This window comes from Fringilla coelebs, assembly GCF_963513975.1.
Source record: "Fringilla coelebs genome assembly, chromosome: 22".
Classification (NCBI taxonomy): Eukaryota; Metazoa; Chordata; class Aves; order Passeriformes; family Fringillidae; genus Fringilla; species Fringilla coelebs.
This window is the reverse complement of record NC_140048.1, coordinates 5,338,284-5,357,437: the sequence shown is the minus strand read 5'-3', so window position 1 is coordinate 5,357,437 and position 19,154 is coordinate 5,338,284. Positions and strand designations below refer to the sequence as shown.

The following is a 19,154-nucleotide window of genomic DNA, read 5'->3' as shown; positions in this document are numbered from 1 at the left end:
GCCCCGCCCACACGGCATGGCCGCGCCCCGCAGCCCCCGAGGCCCCGATCGGCCTCGCCTGCGCACGGCTGCGCTCCCACAACCGGCCCGGCCGCGCCCCGTCCCTTGCCGACGGCGTTCCCGCAGCCCCGCCGGCCCCGCCTCGCACTGGCCGCACCCCCGAGGCCCCGTCCGGCCCGCAGCCCCGCCCCGGCGCGGCCCGCGGCGCCATGTCGGCTGAGGGCAGCCGCAGGCCCACACGTGACCCGCGCGGCCGCCTTTAAAGTGCGGCGGGCGGGCGGCGCGGGCGGCGCCCCACAGCAGCCGCAGGTGAGCGGGGCTCGGGAGCGGGGTTCCATCGCTGCCCCAGCGCCGAGGGTGCCCCGGGCCGGGCCGTGCTCCTGTGCGGGGTTAGCTGAGGTGAAGGGGCGATCGGCCTGCGGCGACCTGCCTGGCTCCGAGCCTCTCCCCGAGCCTCTCCCCGGCTCTAGGGATCGCAGGTGCTGCTCCTCGCCTTCTTCCCCGGCTGCCCACGGGGCTGCCAGGCTGCCTCCGGCCCCCCAGGCTGTCCCGTGCCCCCTCCGCTGTTCCGGCGGTGGATGCAGGCACGGTTCCCGGGTTGCCCGCCTGGCCTCAGCCTGATGCCGTGGCCCTGGAGCGGCGCCGTGCACCCTGTGAGAATTGTGCATCTGGTACAGCCGAGTTTAGTCCGGAGGGTAAAACTGAGCTTAGGGGAATGCAGACTCCACGCTCTTTGTGTCGGTGTCAGCTCAGGGCTGGAAGGAGTTGGAATGCTACCAACATCATAAAAGCACAGCAGGTACATCCATGGTGAGCATCAGAAGTGTGCTGAGCCACGGGTCTTTGAGCTCTGCAGCTTGACAAAGACAGGAGCAGGACTGTTGACAGGTGTTAAAAATTGCCTTATTTTGCTGCTGTTCTTGTTGTTTAGGCTTATCTTTTTTTCTCTTTGCAATACCTAGAAGCATCTGCCAGCAAATCTGTGATGCGTATCATGGTAAGGAAATTGTTCCAAATGCCGCCTGTAGGCAAAAATCTGTGTGCTTTTCTTTCATGTCTTCATGATTTGATATTGCTGATAAAGTAAGGACCTTTCCTTAACAGCCAGTCTCATTTTATAGAGACCTGAGCCCTTTTTCCATGTAATCAGAAAACAAAGCTCCTTTGATTTGCCTACAGTGCTGTGCCATGCTTGCTAGGAATGCAGTGTTGGGAGCAGACAGCATGTGATTGTGAGCTGCTGGCTTGATCACCAAGTGTGCTTGGGGATAATTCTCCCAGATTAGTGCATGTGGATGTCAGGCAGAGTCCTCTGAGCTTAGTCAGGGCTGTGACTGTGCACCCAGTTGGGTCTGTTTCACTTGTCAGTAGGTCTGTGTTGTTGATTTTTACTGCACCTGCTGTGTTGGTACACAAGCGATCTAAGCTCCCAGTTCCTCTTGGAACAGAAAGCCTGCGCTTCTTTCTCACATCTCCTGCCAGCTGGACAGGTTCCTCAGGTGATAAAAGTAAACTTTCTCTCAAAGGGTTTTGCTTGATTGGCAGCTCAAGTGTAAACAGTGGAAGATGAGTTCAAAGTCTTCTTGGCTGAACTAAGCCCACAGACCTTATGATAAGGACTGAGAGTGTGATGGTTCACGCAACTGCTTCCTCCAAAACAGGCTCCAAATTATGTCATACTTGGACGTGCTCCTTTTAAGTTTTGGCAGGTACTAAAGTAAATAACACAGATCAAAATATTGTGGTAGCTCTTCCGTAAATGTAATCCCTGTCTCATTTTAAAGGCACAGGATGGGACATTTTGCAGAGCTAAGTGGAATTGGGTGTCCTAAACTTGTACCACTGACTTGCAGTGCTCTTTTGCTTTCTGTAATGCCAAGCAAGCAGAGCTGATGTTGTTGCAAGATAGTGAGATGAGGATGGTCCCTGCTGGCCTTGTTTCCAAGCAGCCACAATTGTTGACAGAGGGAGCAGTGTGTCTGGTAAAGAGTTGAGTGTGTGCAGTGGGACTGGCATAGGAGACAGTTGTCTGTGGAGATGGTGTGTCTTGTGGAGAAGGCTAATGGCTGGACATGCAGGTGTGAAGCCAGCAAAGAAAACAAAGGGCAATTTGTGGGGATGGCCTGGTCAGAGGGGATTCTGTGCTTTGTTTCTGACATAGCAATAGTTTGTGCATTCTTGAGTATCTGCCCCCTTAGCAGTCACTTTCCTACCTGCACTGTAAAGCAGTGCTGCCTTTTGGGAACAAACAGGATGGAAACCCTGAATATGGATACAGTCCAAGAAGCAGCTGCAGTAGACAATAAAAAATATCTGCCAGCATGCCTGAAAGAGGGGTCTCCTCAAGCCAGGTCTTATCAGCTCTTGGAGATCTATTTCACACCCAAGATAGCTCAGCTACCTTAGAAGGCTTAAAATCAGCAGGATGGCTTCTGTGATAGTGTTGGAAACAAAAAGTTTTAATAAAAGGCAAAATAACAAAACTCTTTGCAGAGAAAAATTGAGCGAGATGCAAGATGTTCTTGCTCCTGGTAAAACACCTCACAAAAGCGATTATTTTCTTTGTTCTCTTCTTTTTCTAGTAAATTGCTCAGGGGGGACTTTTTGGCTCCTGCCCAGCTAGCTGTCTTAAAGTTTGAGGTGAAGTCCCCCAGGTCCTATGAGATGTCTTTTCACCTGAGGAGAGAAACTTCTGGGCTTATTTCTCTTAAAGGGGATGAAGGATAGCTTTGCCACTGCATCAACATTCATGCCTAGCCCAAGGCTACAATCACTAGCACTAAACATATGCTTTTTCCTGTGTTTTCTCTGGATTTCCCGCTACAGCTTACAGTGAGAGCTGGTAAACAGTGATGGTGATGAATGCTGGCTCTTGGCATAGGCTTCTTCAGTCCTCTGCTGCTCATCCCAGCAGTGCCTGCTCCGTGCAGAGACCCACGTACCTACTGTCCTCTTTCTGCTCCCCTCTGCAGAGCTCCCACCATGGTTAATGAGACCCAGCAGAGCTGCAGTGCCAGCTCCAGCTCCAGGTCTGATGGCGGCAGCAGCAGCGGCAGCGAGAGCTCCAAGGACAACTCGCGCTGCTCCACCCCTGTCCTCGACGCCGACCGGCACGAGCGGCTGCGGGAGAAGATGCGCCGCCGGCAGGAGGCTGGAGACAAATGGTTCTCCCTGGAGTTCTTCCCTCCACGCACAGCCAATGCTGCTGTCAATCTCATCTCCAGGCGAGTGCTGCAGGGTAGGAGAGGGGAGGTATCTGTGGTGGAGGGCAGGGAAATAGCTAACGAGGCAGGCTCTGCTCCATGCTCTGTCTCCCCTTCCAGGTGACGAAGCAGGTAGTGGGGCTGTCCTTTCCTGCTGAGGAGGGTAATGGACACCAAGTAACTTGTCTTCCTTGGAGGCCCTGAAGAGTTAAGTGTCACGGTGGGATTACTGAGGGGCCAGGTTGTTTCCCCACTCCCATGCCCTGGGAAGATGGAGTAACCCAAGTGTCATATTCTGGGTCTGAAGCACAGTGCTGGGGCAGAAAAATACCTAGTAAAGGCAGAAAATATTCCTTGATGGACAGAGTGCCAAAATCTCTGAAACAGATTTCCATTTCCTTTCAATATTCATTCAGCCACTATGGTTTGTGCCTCTGTACTACAGTTTTAGCCTCTGACATAGATGCTAAATGAAAGCTGATAGGTCACAGCAGAGCTAGAAGTTATTCTGGAGCCCCAGGAGCCACCATGGACATACTTGGAGGAGAAAAGGGTATTTCATAATTCTTTTTATAATTGCTATTAGCCAGTGCCATATGTTGAACAGAAGGGCCTGTTCCACCTTGGAGCAGGAGAGACACAAGTCAGGGAAGCCCTGTGGCCTCTACAGTTCAAGCTGGCAACAGAGGGCTGCAGCATGGTCTCCTATCTCAGAAGGAATGGGACTTGCATTGCTATCTGTCAGAAGCTGTGTCAGTCTGTTAGAGCATGCAGAGAGAGTCTGTTGTACAGAGACCACCTCCATTGCCTCTTCTTCTATGAAATTGTAAGCTCTTCTCCATACAGCCTTCAAGGCTTTCCTTATTTACATCAGCTACTTGCTGAACTCTTAGTGTAACACTTTTGTGGTCTATCCTGTTGCTGTCATCCAAGCTCTCTCTGCCTGCTTCTGGCACTCTAGCAGTGAGCAAGATATTCAAGGCACAGGGGTGGGGGGATTTGGCTATCTGGTGTAGGCTAACACAGCTTTAAACCCCACAGGTTTGACCACATGGGAGCAGGTGGTCCCCTCTTCATTGATGTGACGTGGCACCCTGCAGGGGACCCAGGATCTGACAAGGAAACCTCTTCCATGATTATTGCTTACACTGCAGTGAACTACTGTGGCCTGGAGACCATCCTGCACATGACATGCTGCAACCAGACCAAGGATGACATCACAGGGCACCTGCAGAAGGCCAAGAGGCTTGGGCTGAAGAACATCATGGCACTGCGTGGAGGTGAATCCTTCTGTCCTGTGATGTGTAGTGCAGAGGCTGTGCTGATGTTGTGTCCAATTCCAGAGTAAAAACAGAGAAGATTTGGGGGCTCCTTCTGCAGGAATTAAGTACTGAGACTGTGTTTCACCTGAGCCCTTTGTTAGCAATCCCTTCAGCTCAAGGGCAGACAAAACCAGTCCATGGGTAAAACTGCAGATTTGGGAGTTCATCTGTCTTCCTTTTGATACCAGGTTTTTACAGAACTACCAGATCTCAGTTCAGCAAACACTTGGAGAGAGCTGTGGATTTGTTTTCTTTTCAGATCCTGCTGGTGAGGAATGGGAGGAAGAAGTAGATGGTTTCAACTATGCTGTTGATCTGGTTAAGCATATTCGCAATGAATTTGATGATTACTTCGACATCTGTGTGGCAGGTAAATGCCTTCTATTGCAGAGTGTGCAGGGTCTGAGACGGGGAAATCAGCTCAGCAGTCCCTCCCTGAACCTGGGCTGTGACAGTGCAATCAGATTGGATACTTCCTAATTTCTGCATGTTGCCCTGACCACATTTTTAATTTTTTTTCCCCTTCTCCCCAAAGGCTACCCCAAGGGTCATCCCGAAGCAGAGAGCTATGAGGCAGACTTGAGGCACCTGAAGGAGAAAGTCTTTGCTGGAGCAGACTTCATCATTACACAGCTTTTCTTCCGACCAGAAACCTTTCTCAAATTCATGAAGGATTGTCAAGCCATTGGCATTACCTGCCCCATTATTCCTGGCATCTTCCCTATACAGGTAAAATCCAATAATTTGGATTTAGGGAGGAAATAAGGATCTAGGATGTTGGGTATTTGTGGGTCAGGGCCTGAGAGAGGTTTGTAAATATCCTCCACAAAATTTCAGAGAAGAGAGACTGCTGAATGTCACAAATCTGTTGGTGGTATGCCAAATTAAACCTTTAGGCAGCTAATAACAAGCTGAAAAGGTTTCTTGTGCCCATATGGCAAAAAGGAATATAAAGGACAATGACCTGAAGTCCTGAGGTCACTGAGCATGCTGGGCTCAGGCAAGGATGTGGGGAGAAATCACCTAAAGTGACACGACCTGGACTGTGTTACCATCCTAGAGATGAGGCCTGGGAGCTGATTCCAGGAGCCCCAGTTCAAAAGCTCCTGCCACAAAAATCGATATAAAGTACCTGTGTTAGTGGGATGGCAAAAAAGGGTCTTGGAAAAATGATAATCTGCATCCTCATCCAGGGTTACCACTCCCTGCGCCAGCTGGTGAAGCTCTCCAAGCTGGAAGTGCCCCAGGAGATCAAAGATGTGATTGAACCCATCAAGGACAATGATGCAGCTATCCGGAACTACGGGGTGGAGCTGGCAGTGTCCATGTGCCGCGAGCTGCTGGACAGTGGCATGGTGCACGGGCTCCACTTCTACACCCTCAACCGCGAGGTGGCCACCACCGAGGTCCTGAAGCGCCTGGGCATATGGAATGAGGACCCAAGGTGAGCAGAATCTGTTGGCTTCTCTTAGTTCCACTTCTCTGTCCATCCATCCCACCTACTGAATGTACAAATAATGGATGTGGGTCACCATTATATTTTCTGAAAAATCCCTTTGCCAGGATTTTTCTCCTGAGAAACCTCAGGAAAGAAATGTAAACAATAATTATCTGATTGTTTGGAATGTGGTCTGGAGGTTGCTTACCAACAGGTGCATCTTTGATTGGTTCCATGTGAATTGTTTTTAGTTAATGGCCAATCACAGCCGGCTGTGTCAGACACTGAGTCTGTCACAGGTTTTTATTATCATTCTTTGCTACCTTCTGATCTCTTCCCCGCCTCTTCCCCGCCTCTTCCCCGCCTCTTCCCCGCCTCTTCCCCGCCTCTTCCCCGCCTCTTCCCCGCCTCTTCCCCGCCTCTTCCCCGCCTCTTCCCCGCCTCTTCCCCGCCTCTTCCCCGCCTCTTCCCCGCCTCTTCCCCGCCTCTTCCCCGCCTCTTCCCCGCCTCTTCCCCGCCTCTTCCCCGCCTCTTCCCCGCCTCTTCCCCGCCTCTTCCCCGCCTCTTCCCCGCCTCTTCCCCGCCTCTTCCCCGCCTCTTCCCCGCCTCTTCCCCGCCTCTTCCCCGCCTCTTCCCCGCCTCTTCCCCGCCTCTTCCCCGCCTCTTCCCCGCCTCTTCCCCGCCTCTTCCCCGCCTCTTCCCCGCCTCTTCCCCGCCTCTTCCCCGCCTCTTCCCCGCCTCTTCCCCGCCTCTTCCCCGCCTCTTCCCCGCCTCTTCCCCGCCTCTTCCCCGCCTCTTCCCCGCCTCTTCCCCGCCTCTTCCCCGCCTCTTCCCCGCCTCTTCCCCGCCTCTTCCCCGCCTCTTCCCCGCCTCTTCCCCGCCTCTTCCCCGCCTCTTCCCCGCCTCTTCCCCGCCTCTTCCCCGCCTCTTCCCCGCCTCTTCCCCGCCTCTTCCCCGCCTCTTCCCCGCCTCTTCCCCGCCTCTTCCCCGCCTCTTCCCCGCCTCTTCCCCGCCTCTTCCCCGCCTCTTCCCCGCCTCTTCCCCGCCTCTTCCCCGCCTCTTCCCCGCCTCTTCCCCGCCTCTTCCCCGCCTCTTCCCCGCCTCTTCCCCGCCTCTTCCCCGCCTCTTCCCCGCCTCTTCCCCGCCTCTTCCCCGCCTCTTCCCCGCCTCTTCCCCGCCTCTTCCCCGCCTCTTCCCCGCCTCTTCCCCGCCTCTTCCCCGCCTCTTCCCCGCCTCTTCCCCGCCTCTTCCCCGCCTCTTCCCCGCCTCTTCCCCGCCTCTTCCCCGCCTCTTCCCCGCCTCTTCCCCGCCTCTTCCCCGCCTCTTCCCCGCCTCTTCCCCGCCTCTTCCCCGCCTCTTCCCCGCCTCTTCCCCGCCTCTTCCCCGCCTCTTCCCCGCCTCTTCCCCGCCTCTTCCCCGCCTCTTCCCCGCCTCTTCCCCGCCTCTTCCCCGCCTCTTCCCCGCCTCTTCCCCGCCTCTTCCCCGCCTCTTCCCCGCCTCTTCCCCGCCTCTTCCCCGCCTCTTCCCCGCCTCTTCCCCGCCTCTTCCCCGCCTCTTCCCCGCCTCTTCCCCGCCTCTTCCCCGCCTCTTCCCCGCCTCTTCCCCGCCTCTTCCCCGCCTCTTCCCCGCCTCTTCCCCGCCTCTTCCCCGCCTCTTCCCCGCCTCTTCCCCGCCTCTTCCCCGCCTCTTCCCCGCCTCTTCCCCGCCTCTTCCCCGCCTCTTCCCCGCCTCTTCCCCGCCTCTTCCCCGCCTCTTCCCCGCCTCGCCTTTAATGGAAAGTCAGCAGAGGAGCTGTGTTGACATCTGCTCATCCCATACAGGCGGCCTCTGCCCTGGGCAGTCAGTGCTCACCCCAAGAGGAGAGTAGAAGATGTCCGGCCAATCTTCTGGGCCTCCAGGCCAAAGAGCTACATCTACCGCACCCAGGAGTGGGATGACTTCCCCAACGGCCGGTGGTGAGCTGGCATGGGCTGTGGGGGTACCAGCTGTGGGTTTCAATGGGTCTGCATTGAAGGCACTGCAGACAGTAATTCATGTTGGGACTCAGGTGTTTATTTCTTATCAGTCAAACAGTCTCACTGTTGTGAGTTCTGCAGCTTTTCATTACAAGGCACAAAATGGCCAACAATCTCTTGGTACAAGGGCTTTTCAGACTAAACTATCCAATTAAGAGCTGACACCCAGATTATTTTCCCTTTTAACCCAATAACTGATCCCACAGAGCTGCAGTGCAGACTTTTCTGCCCAATGACAAAATGCCACCCAAACCCATGGAGAAGGAGGAAGAAGAAACATGAAGAAAAAACCCAGGACAACACCCTGTGCCCTCCACCTTGCTCCCATCCACAACATCCTAAAAATCCCAAACCCTCAATTTCTCACCCAGTGATCCACCTGCACTGCTCTCTATAATCCATTTCACACTTTTGTGGATTCCAGTCTATCCTGAAGTCTGGGAAACTTTCTCCATGGATGAGGGTCAGAGTCAGTGCTGCCCTATGGGTCAGGGCACCCCAGAGCAGACACAGAAATATTCCTGTGCCCTGGGTTTCCACAGCGTGCAGGAAGGCAGAGCTGTGGTAGGAAAGCCTGATGTCCTGAGCACACCTGAGGTAGCTTTAACGAGTGGTGCCCTGTTGCTTGGACTTGAGTGAGGTGAATAGCACCAAAGTGTTGAGACTTTTGGTGTTGAGGTGGGTTTTGTTGTGTACTTCTCTTGCTGCTTGGCTCTCTTCCTGCATCACCAAACCAGCTCATTTTCCTTAGTGACTTCAGGTCTCTGTCTTTTTTTTCCTAACAGGGGTAACTCCGCCTCTCCAGCTTTTGGGGAACTGAAGGACTATTACCTCTTCTATCTGAAGAGCAAGTCTCCCCGTGAGGAGCTTCTGAAGATGTGGGGAGAAGAACTGACTAGTGAGGAAAGTGTCTTTGAGGTGTTCACATGTTACATCACTGGAGAACCCAACAGGAATGGGTACAAGGTGAGAGGCCAGGAAGGGATGGTCATTGGGGCACAAACAATAGTGCACATTTCCTCTTGTTTCTGGTGCCACATTGTTTTTCTAAAGAAGAATTGGCACTTCTCTATCCAAAAGGATTTCCTGGCACACTGGTTGAAGGGGGTCCAGCAGCCACAGCTAAAGCTCAGCATAAAAGAAAAGGTGCTACAGTATGACAGGAGCAGTATTGATTGACTTCAGCAGTCTTTCTTACAGTTGTGCATATCCTAACCCTTGAACCAAACCTGGGAATTCTCTCCTGAAGCAGGTGTGTTTCAGACTGTTAAGGCACTGCTGAGTTACCTCAACACCCAGGTGCCAATCCAAGGGTTGTTACATCCCTTGTGAGCCATCCTTTCTCCTCATGGTAGGTCACGTGTATGCCTTGGAATGATGACCCTCTTGCTACTGAAACCAACCTTCTGAAGGACCAGCTGGAGAAGGTCAACAGACGAGGAATCCTGACCATCAACTCCCAGCCAAACATCAATGGCAAACCATCCACAGACCCCATTGTAGGCTGGGGGCCCAGTGGAGGTTATGTTTTCCAAAAGGTACTGTATTACTCTGGGCTAGGCAGCAAAGAGTTTGACCTCCTTTGGTCTCTGTTAGGCTGGGAGGTCCCAGGCTTACATCCACATAATCCTCCTGTCCACACCTTATCTTAGTGCATTCTTGGTGTGAGATAAGGCAAAGCTCCTTTGGTATCTTAAAAGCCATAATGCCATCTCTATGGCTGAATTCACAGCTATTTTCCCCCACTTCAAAACATCTACTGAACATCTGTAGAGTTTCATGCTTTTATTCTCAGCAAGTAATTATTGGTAACTTATTTCTAGAGCAGTGCTGTGACATTTTGTATATACACATGTGCCTGTCCCCTGCATCTGATTCAGTGATGCACAAAGCACCCAGATTTTTCACAAAATGGGAATCAGTGAGGTAATATCTCTACCATCCAGCATCTCATGGTGATAAACAGATATTTAAAAATTTCCTCTGTTCTTCTGTATGTCAGAATTCTCCACAGTTGCCCCCAGCCCATGCACTGTGCTGTTTAGACAATGGTCATGTTCCTTCCCTGGCCTGCAAACAGTCATGGCTGTCTCCCCTGTCAGGCATTTCAGGCCCTAGAGCCTTGTCTTACAGCTGTGATAGGAATATCCCATCAAGGTAAATGCCAGGCAAGTAGCTCATACTGGAGGACAAAGCATCCTTGTTCAAAAAGGGACCAAACCTGGTAAAGCCAGGGACCAGCAGATGGCAAATGCATCTATGTTTTCAAAGGAAGAAATTCCCCTGAGGTGAGGGAAATCCATCATCTCACGCAATTGCCAGGAAATGGGGGGAGGGGAAGCAGTTGTTGGGAGCAGCCAAGCACAGAATTTGGTTATATAAGCACATGGGGAGAATTGTGAACAAAAGATGAGGACAGGGAGTGGTGCTTGGGAGAGGCCAGCTGAGACCCCAGAGTTCTGCTCTCACCAGGCTGGGCTGCCTTGGCAAGACACTGCTGTAAAATGAAGATTAAGCTCAGGCTTCCTTGTGCAGCAGTTGTGGTAACACTGGAGTTTGTTCCCCCTGTGGACTTACATGGATGCAAAACAGGCAGCCTGTAGCTCTCTTGAGTGCACTGTTCCTGGGCTGTTTCCTCTGCTCTCCACAGTTATTTTTTTCCCTAGCTGACTTACTACAGTAAATTAGTATGTGTTTCTGGGGATGAACATACAAGGCAGCCCAGACTCTACAAGTGTCATTGTTTACCTGTATTTGTCCAGTTCTGTTGCGATTTCAGGCTCTGATTCTCTTTCCCCTTCTCCATCCCTCCCTGCAGGCATACCTAGAGTTCTTCACCTCCAGTGAAATTGTCAGGGCACTGCTCAAAGTGCTGAAGAAGTACGAGTTGAGAGTGAATTACCATATTGTCAATGTCAAGGTGAGGCCATTATTCACAGGACACTTTCCTTTCACCTTGGGAGAGGCACAAATATCCAAATATTCAGACATGAGGGCTGATGAAGGGAAGGGAAAGTAAAGCACATCAGCTGTGGTGTGCACCAAAACAAGGAGAGGACAAATACACTTTTTCCAGCTAACCCAGCCCTCTCCTCCAGCAGTTGCTTCAGAAAGGTTTTGCTTCCTTTGTCAGGGCGAGAATATCACCAATGCTCCAGATCTGCAGCCCAATGCTGTCACCTGGGGTATCTTCCCAGGAAGGGAGATCATCCAGCCCACTGTAGTGGATCCTGTAAGCTTCCTCTCCTGGAAGGTGAGTTCTGCCTTGTTGGATGCCTTGCTGTGATGCCCTGGAAGTTCAGAGTGTCTGGTTTAGTTTTAGTCTCTGACACTCCTCACAGCTGAGGGCTGTTGCTGTACTGGCTTGCAGAGGTACAGGTCTTGTTCCTCCTGCTCCCTCAGCTCCAGCAAGAGCTGTTGCCAGGCACAAAGCACCCAGTAACAGGGATTGAGAGCTGCTACCTGTGTCACCCTGATTTTTTAAGATTTTCTAAGCCTTCTGATGTTGAAGTTTTTGTAGCGATCTTTCTCACACGTTTTCTGTAAATAACTCATTGTTTTGCATTCTTTTATAGAAGAGGAGAAATTTGATAGACTGTTGGTTTGTCCAGTGTCATTGGAGAGGTGGCACTGTCACCCTCCAATCCACTGTCACTTTTGGAAAACTATAGCGTCAGAAAATAAACTTACTTCCCTTTTCACCTTGAGAGCAGCGGTGTGTGCTTGTGTTCTTTCATGTCCTATAGTGACACTACTGTTACTGTACCAGGCCTCAGAGTGCTGGACAGTGGCTCTTCCTCCCTTCTCACACATACAGGGGCAGCATTGAGCCATCCATTGTTCTGCAAACGTGTCTCCTTTCAGCTCTGAGCACTTTCTGCTGAGTGCAAAGCCTAAGGCTCCTTGCTCAGCTGTGAGCATTTTTACCCTGAAGAAACAAGCCACATCTGGCCAGTCATGTGTAACATTGGGCATCCTAAATTAAGTAACATGAAGATGTCTCACAAGTGCCAATTTTTTGTTGTTCCTGTGGCAGGATGAGGCCTTTGCGCTGTGGATCGAGCAATGGGCCAAGCTCTATGAAGAGGAATCGCCCTCCCGCATGATCATCCAGTACATCCATGACAACTATTACTTGGTCAACCTGGTGGACAATGACTTCCCACTAGAAAACTGCCTCTGGCAGGTTGTGGAAGATACTTTTGAGCTGTTGAACTCTCCAACTCAGCAGTGAAAATGCTTCTTCTAATCTTTTACTTCCTACTCCCATCCACTGACTTTGGGGAAAGCAGCAGCTCCTGTGTTGACATTGAACACACTCCTACACTGTGACCAGGGTGGTGCTCTGATCTACCCACACCTCTGCTCTTCTGTCCCCAACACCAAGGCTCCCTGAGCCACTCTCACTGAACATTAGCCAGAACTACCTGAACCTCTGAGCTCAGGCTCCAGACTAAGCCCAAAGGCCAGGCTCTGCAGGCTGAACAGCTGCTAATCATGGTTAAGCTAATTACAGTAACAGAAGAACACCAGATTCTGGTAACTTTCCCCTCTGGTAACTTTCCTGTGCCAGAAATGCTGGCAGGGGAACAGAAACACTCCTGTCAGCTCTACCTATGCAAGGGGATTATATCAGCAGTTACCAACCTGGAAAAGAAGGTCAAATTGCTTTTATATTGCACTCTTGAAATATATTTCACAGTTGATCGTCAGGCACTTTTGCACTCACTCCAGAAGAAGGTTCAAATTTTCATCCTAACTTTTCTCCTTGTATTGTATTTCCTGTTTTCTTTTTAAAAGGACTGTGGGAATTTCCATGCTGGATAAGACTAAGTAGGAATCATACTATTTCCTAGATTACATACAATAAAACTCATGCATACAAATGTCTCCTTTATTAGGCTATGCTCTAGCAGAGACTCATGTTGTTTGCTAATTAATCACATGGCACAAGGGAAAACTTTAGGAAAATCAATTGTTTCTGGAGCAGTTCTGCCTTCACTTTCAATGCATGTCCTGAGTATGGCCCAAGTTCCATGGTAGAGTGGAGAAAGTGTAAATCCTAGAATTTACCAAAAGTTACCAGCTACGCTATTTAGCTCAATTCTGCAAGGTCAGGTATTCTTTTCCAGTGCCTGTAGGGCAAGATAGGTTATCTTTCCTGATGTAAGCTTATCTTTCCTGCCCTAATGACTCTTAGCAGCCTAAGGCCCCAAGGCATTGGAATAAGGGGTTGGGGAAGCTACTGCGGCTGCTTTGTGTACTTAACAATCCTGCAAAGCTGCCACAGGCTAGGAAAACTACCTTGGAGTAGTTCCCAGTGGGATTTCAAGATCCCTACCATGCTGTGAGCATCTCTCTGAAACAAGCAAGGAAGAAAAGCCTTTTCCAGATTGTTCAGACCCTCTTGTTACAGCTGTCTGAGAGCGGGCTCATATATCCAGGGTAATTACAAGGCATCAATCACAGAGGCAAGTAATGGGAAGGCTGGGGATCAGACACGCCTGTCTAGCCTCAGCAAAGCTTTTGGTGCTCAGCTGTTCCCAGCAGGTTTCTTCATACCTTGCCCATTCAGCACAGAAATGAAGCAGCAGGAAGCAGTCAGGAGGTTGGCCACCCACTGAAAGGCTTAATGAAGAGCTGATGGACCTAGACAGGGGGAGGAGGTGGGAGCCATGTGGAAATCTGCCCCCCTTCCAGGGTAAAAGCTAAATCTAAAAATAAAGAGCTGTGTTTGCACCTACCCAATCCAGACTTTGAAATCAAAAGGATCCAGCACCCACAAACTCCGGCTCATCTCTAAGGCTGTACTTGCATACTCCCCCCTTGACACCAGGCTCCTGTCCTGGGAAAAAACAATGAGTAAAAGGAAAGCCTATAAGGCTTTTTAGCCCTTTAATCAGAACTCCAGCAAAAGCATGCTCCAGAGAAGAAGAGAATGCAACCTCACGACTGTAAGTAACTTCTCTGTTTGTGTTGTAAGATACAAGTCCTTTAAAGAGGACCTTTCACTAGGTACAATCTCTTTCTGGTTGTTTTTTGGCTGTCATCCTTCTCACTGCCAGCACTGCTTTTATTGTAAGAGCAGAGTGTTCTTTCTTGACAGCACAGGACCACCTCCTTGTTGTGACAGGAGCTGTATCCTCCACGTGTCCTGAATTGAGGAGCAGCTGCAGGCAGGCCCCTCCATTCAGCAGGATCCTTTGTCCTTACACTGGAATGCTGTGAGCTGCCACCACCTTCCAAAGGCCTAAAAGAGGAAAGTGTACAAATCAAACACTTGGGTTACCCTTGAGGGGCTGCAGCCATTCTTACAGAACCCACAAACGTGGCTTTCCTTCTAGCAGTGGCTCTGCCAGCTGCCTTACCCTTCACTCAAAAGCCTTCCCCGTCTCTCCTGGAGCCAATATGGGGCATGCAGAGTAAAAATGAATGTGAGAGAAGAAAGACCAATGCCCTCTAATTTCAGTACCTGCTCCTGTGTCCTTAAAGGAGGCCCTAATCTTGCATGAATCTTCAGAAGGCAGGCAGAGGAGCAATTGGATATGAGTTCTAAGGCTTTGCCTGCTCACTCAAATTCATAGTGATTTGCTTGCCCCTGGGTGCAAGTCAGCACAGTCCTCCTGCACCAATGTGGAGCCTGTTTCTTCCCTGAGTGGGGTCTCAAGAGGCAGAGGATTAGGGGATTAACATCACTAATAACAGCAGGGAAGGGGGCACATGTCAGGGAAATTGACTCCTGACACAAAGCTTTGAAAAACACCCATAGATGAACCCATGTTAAGCTGGAAGCTTTTCTCCTTTTTTACTGGCAAGTCCCATTCCTTGATGTATTCAACCTCTCCCTAAGCATGTGCATTGTGCAGGGAGAGAGATACAGAGAACAGCAGTTGTCCCTTTGGGGTGCTTTTTGTATCCCTGAGGTCCACTCAATTGAAGAAGGCATAAATGCTTACCTGAGACAGGAGGCTCCTGGCTTCCTCCTCCAAAAGATTCTGCACCACACAGCTTTGCAAATATCTTTGTCTCCACACCCTCCAGGCCTTTTCTATCAGCTGCTGTTGGTGCTGCCAGGAAAAGAGGCAGCACACAGATTAACTGGGCTCTGACAGGCAAATCACCTCACTTCCCTCCAGTCCCACCTTGTTCCATCTGCTTTCCTGAGTCCCTCTGAAAAGACTTTGCACTGGTAACAAACCAGAGAGGACTAATAACAGAGCTCTTGCTGAGCTACTCTGTGCAGCACAGTGTGGCTAAGTCCCAGTCCCCTGGGGAGAGGACAGTGCAGCACTGTGCTCCAGCACAGCTCCTCAGTGACTGTGGATATGCTCACACTTTACAAGCATCATCTTGTTACCTGGGCAGGCCAGAGCACAGCTCACACAGCTAATGCCCAGGAACCAGGCAGATCAGGGGTATGAACAGAAGGGGAAGCCAAATGACAGCTCTTGGTAAACTGTGGACACCAGAGGGATGTATCAGGAACACAGGTGAGGACAAAGATTGTAATAACTGCTGTGAACTTTTTGCACAGTCTGCAGACAATCTAGACAAACCCTGTTTCAGGGTTTTAAGGGCAAAACACAACTAAATCTGTGGATATGCCAGTCTGTCAGGCTGACATTCCAAGAAGAACAATGGAAAAACTAGCCACAGCACTAAACCAGGATTTTTGGTGCATACTGGTATTTGTTAAACCCCCAGGTCTCATCTCCCAGGATGTATGTGAGGCTACAGGCAGAGCAGGCTTGCCCAGTAACACCCATCACTGCCACTCCAGTGGCACTGCACACTCACCAGCACCTGAGCCAGTATCACCACCCTGCTGGCTTCCCTCCACTGGTGCCATCCCCTTGCCAGACAGAGCAGTTTCCTATCATGCTGGCACCGGTGCAGTACCACTGTGTGATGCCACCTCTTCAGATATCTCCTCCTGCAGGCAATAGAAGCAAATAAGCTTTACCAGCCATACATGGGAGCCCTACCCTGATGGTATCAGCAAGAGGAAGCCCAGAGCCCTGCACTCCTCTTACCCAAGCCACTTCTTGGCCCACTCCTCCAAGTCCACCTCTGCTGTGTTCTCCTGGATCCTTGCATGTGCACGAGAGGGTCCTACCACATCAGGTCTCTCCAGCAATCTCTCAGCCCTGTTTTGGCTCCTGTAGATCACCAGCCAGCGCTGAATGGCACTGGGAAAATGTCCAGTTGGTGCTGAATCTTCTCTGCCTCTTCTGCTTTCTAAGAAACAAAAGAGGAATCACACAGGAGCTAACCTTGGAGCTAGAGAGGGAGACATCAGAGCTGCCATGAGCCCTTAGTCCTTCAACTCCTCAAGAGATCAACTGAGATTGACTGCCATGAGCTCCTGCTCCACAGAGGAATCCCAGTCATTAAGATGGTAACCACCAATCCCCTTTCCCTCACACTCCCCACATGGGTCTGTGAAAGGAAGAGAGGAGGGAGAATCTTCTTACTCGTGGGCCAAGAGAGGGACATCTTTCTGCTTTTCCTAACCCCTATGAGGGTACTGCGCTGCCGTGAGCACTGGGAAAAGGCAGCTGCTCTGGTCCAGTAGTTGCAGGCCTGCAAACAGAAATAACACAGCTGCAGCCAAGAGTAAACACAATGCACACAGCATTCACACAACCCAGAGAGACAGGCTGACAGCTCTGCAGGCAGCTTAATGTGCTAGACCCCAGGCTGGAAACTGCACAGATGAGATCCCAGCAGGACTGACTCAGCCCTTCCAAATCAATGGACCTCTTTGTAGTTTGCTAGCTGTGAGTCTTTGAAAAAAGCTGCAACTCTGGCAGCTCACTCTGCTCTGCAGGGACAGTGATTATCCCATCTTATCTTTGAGCAGAGAGGAAGGAGTGCTCTCATCTCTTTGGTCAAAATGTCCCCTTTCCTTATTGCTGTGCTCCATATGGTTGCTGCAATCAGTGCCAGATTATGGTGATGAAGTTGTGTGCACAGTCGGTGAAGAATTTCACAGCAGGGACTAAGCAGTCACCACAAATCAAACCAGGTTTTTATACAAGCCTTGTCACACTATCTCAGTGCCTCACGACTCACTGAGTTAATAATAACTGTCTCATAGGGACCTTTATCTTCTCATTCTTAGGGAGCTTTATCTTCTCTTACTTGTTTGACAGTAGCCACAGATCCCAGGCGCAGGGCTTGCTGTCCTCTTGCAGCCACTCGCCAGCGGTGACAGGCTTTACCTGGAGAGGGCTCCTGCCACTTGTGGTTTCTCCCTCCTGGCACTTGTTCAGCTCTCCTGAGTTTGTCCCTCCACTTAATGAAGCTCCCACCCAGGAGATGGTGCTCTCTGACTCTTTTAAAGTAAGAGAGGGCTTCACGCTGCCTCCGTTTACATGCAGTGACCTGGGCCCAAGCGACAAGGCACCTGAAAAACAGTTCCAAGCACAGAAAAGAAACAGATGCCTAGAGTAACAATTCCATGTCAGAGCAAATTTCACCTTCTCACCTGCCCTGCAGCATCCCACAGAAATGGCCAAAGCAAGCCAAAGAGCATTCAGCAAGAAAAAAGCTTGTTCCTATTACTCCTGCAATCAAGATTTATGCATTGACCTCTATGCTACGTGTTTTTTCAGTCCCTCATCTCTGGGAGGTGCAAGTTCAGACTCTTCAAATATCTTTCTGCTGAAAACCCTTCCCTCATTTTACTTCAAGTTCCCAGCACTGTCACCTACTCAAGAGACTCTGCTTCCCTCTGGCCATTTTAGCATTTCCTCCTATTCAAAGGCCTCTGCAAACTGAATCGAATCTTATACTCCTCTTTTCCTTTGCCTACGAAACAAATTCTTTTCCTGGGCTGCCTTGCCAGTACACATACTTGATCCCCCCCACCCCCAAAAAAATTAATTAGCCAGTCTTCAGTCTATCTCTGTGCTACCAGCTGACCAGAAAGATGGTGCTTGATGAAGGCTTTTTCATTTTTCCATTATGGGATGAGAGTAAAACTGTTAAAATCTCCTTCAGCATGGAACCCAGCAGATTCCCGAAGTCTGCTTGCAGCATTTATGACAGCCACTTGCTGTCAAGATTCAGATTTTGTTTCTTGGCTGTCACAAACTAAGGCTCTGTGTATGTGGGATGTACAACTAGAATCTTTACAAAGATGATTTTATTCTAAAAAATCAACAACTTCAGGAGTTACTATAATCAGCACTGTAAATCTGCACCCACAATAATCTCTCTGTATCTCATAGGCTGAAGCACAGGAGGCCAGTCTTCCTCTGCAAGCAGAGAATGCAATCTGCTTTTAATTCTGGCTTATCCTTTTGGTTCCTTGTTCCATTTGGACCTTCATTATGCAAATCACCCCACTGCACCACAGGGCAGAGGTGTGAATATTCTGTGCCTGGCAGGCTTTCTGGAAGATCAAAAGAAGCTGTTCCAGGTTATTCCAGCACAAAAAATGCCCCCCTCAAAAGAGAGAGAGCTCATCCAAGTGAGAAATTAGAAGCACTCTCATCAAAGGAGTCTCAGGAGGAAGATTAAAGGTGGAGACATACTCAACAGGAAGGAGCAACATTAAGGGCTTCTCCTAAATACAATTCCCATGAGGGAGCCACACAGATAGATCTGCAGAGGAAAATGCAGTTGGGTGGGGTAAGTGCAGAGCCTAAGTTTTACTGCGTTACTCTTTCCTCTGCAGATCTTTGAGTCCTCTGAGTCTGAACCTGCAATTCAAAAGAAAACCTGATAGGGCCAAACCTGCACTTCTCATACCTTAAATAAACCCTTGGCATAAATAATCTTATTCATTCTTATCCTCCTGAATTATTTTAGAGAAACATTTCAACAATCCTGGCTCACTACAGCTGGACACTTCTCTGCACTTCAGGCAGGCTCTGGCCTCATACAACATAAACTACAAACAAAACTGTTTCCAATAAGAAGACCACTGAACACAGTTAAGAGAAAAAAAAAATTAAATTCTTGTGTTTTTGAGATCTGTAAACATAACATAAGACTCAAAGACAGACTACAGCTTCACCTATATTGTAATAACACCAAGATGAATTTAATATCATGGTTCTCCCTTCATAAGCTTTATACTGCTTTGCTGCAGGAACAAATCAATCTCAATTTTTCACATTAAATTAAAATCAACACACTGTGTCCAGAATCCTGAAAGACTAATTTT

General features: G+C 50.0%; 2 protein-coding genes across 4 annotated transcripts; one reads left to right on the top strand and one right to left on the bottom strand.

The window, feature by feature from the left end:
* Positions 1 to 21: 21 nt before the first annotated feature.
* Positions 22 to 12,858, top strand: MTHFR (methylenetetrahydrofolate reductase). Of its 3 annotated transcripts, XM_084220259.1 has the most exons (13): positions 22 to 309; positions 963 to 997; positions 2,973 to 3,224; positions 4,245 to 4,483; positions 4,785 to 4,895; positions 5,061 to 5,254; positions 5,719 to 5,969; positions 7,784 to 7,918; positions 8,764 to 8,944; positions 9,334 to 9,516; positions 10,797 to 10,898; positions 11,112 to 11,231; positions 12,015 to 12,858. In XM_084220259.1, the coding sequence occupies exons 3-13, from the start codon at positions 2,983 to 2,985 to the stop codon at positions 12,210 to 12,212; spliced, it is 1,956 nt and encodes a 651-aa protein (XP_084076385.1). In that variant the 5' UTR covers positions 22 to 309; positions 963 to 997; positions 2,973 to 2,982; the 3' UTR covers positions 12,213 to 12,858. The 3 variants fall into 3 exon arrangements, with proteins under 3 accessions (XP_084076385.1, XP_084076386.1, XP_084076387.1); XM_084220260.1 differs by lacking the exon at positions 963 to 997; XM_084220261.1 differs by lacking the exons at positions 22 to 309; positions 963 to 997; positions 2,973 to 3,224 and adding an exon at positions 3,252 to 3,410.
* A 1,255-nt stretch (positions 12,859 to 14,113) lies between these two features.
* On the bottom strand, positions 14,114 to 18,875 carry LOC311162185 (uncharacterized protein C1orf167 homolog; the record flags this gene model as incomplete). Its single annotated transcript, XM_084220392.1, has 8 exons — positions 14,114 to 14,228; positions 14,935 to 15,045; positions 15,776 to 15,911; positions 16,012 to 16,216; positions 16,453 to 16,561; positions 17,123 to 17,365; positions 18,641 to 18,687; positions 18,824 to 18,875. The coding sequence occupies 8 exons, from the start codon at positions 18,873 to 18,875 to the stop codon at positions 14,169 to 14,171; spliced, it is 963 nt and encodes a 320-aa protein (XP_084076518.1). The 3' UTR covers positions 14,114 to 14,168.
* Positions 18,876 to 19,154: the final 279 nt, after the last annotated feature.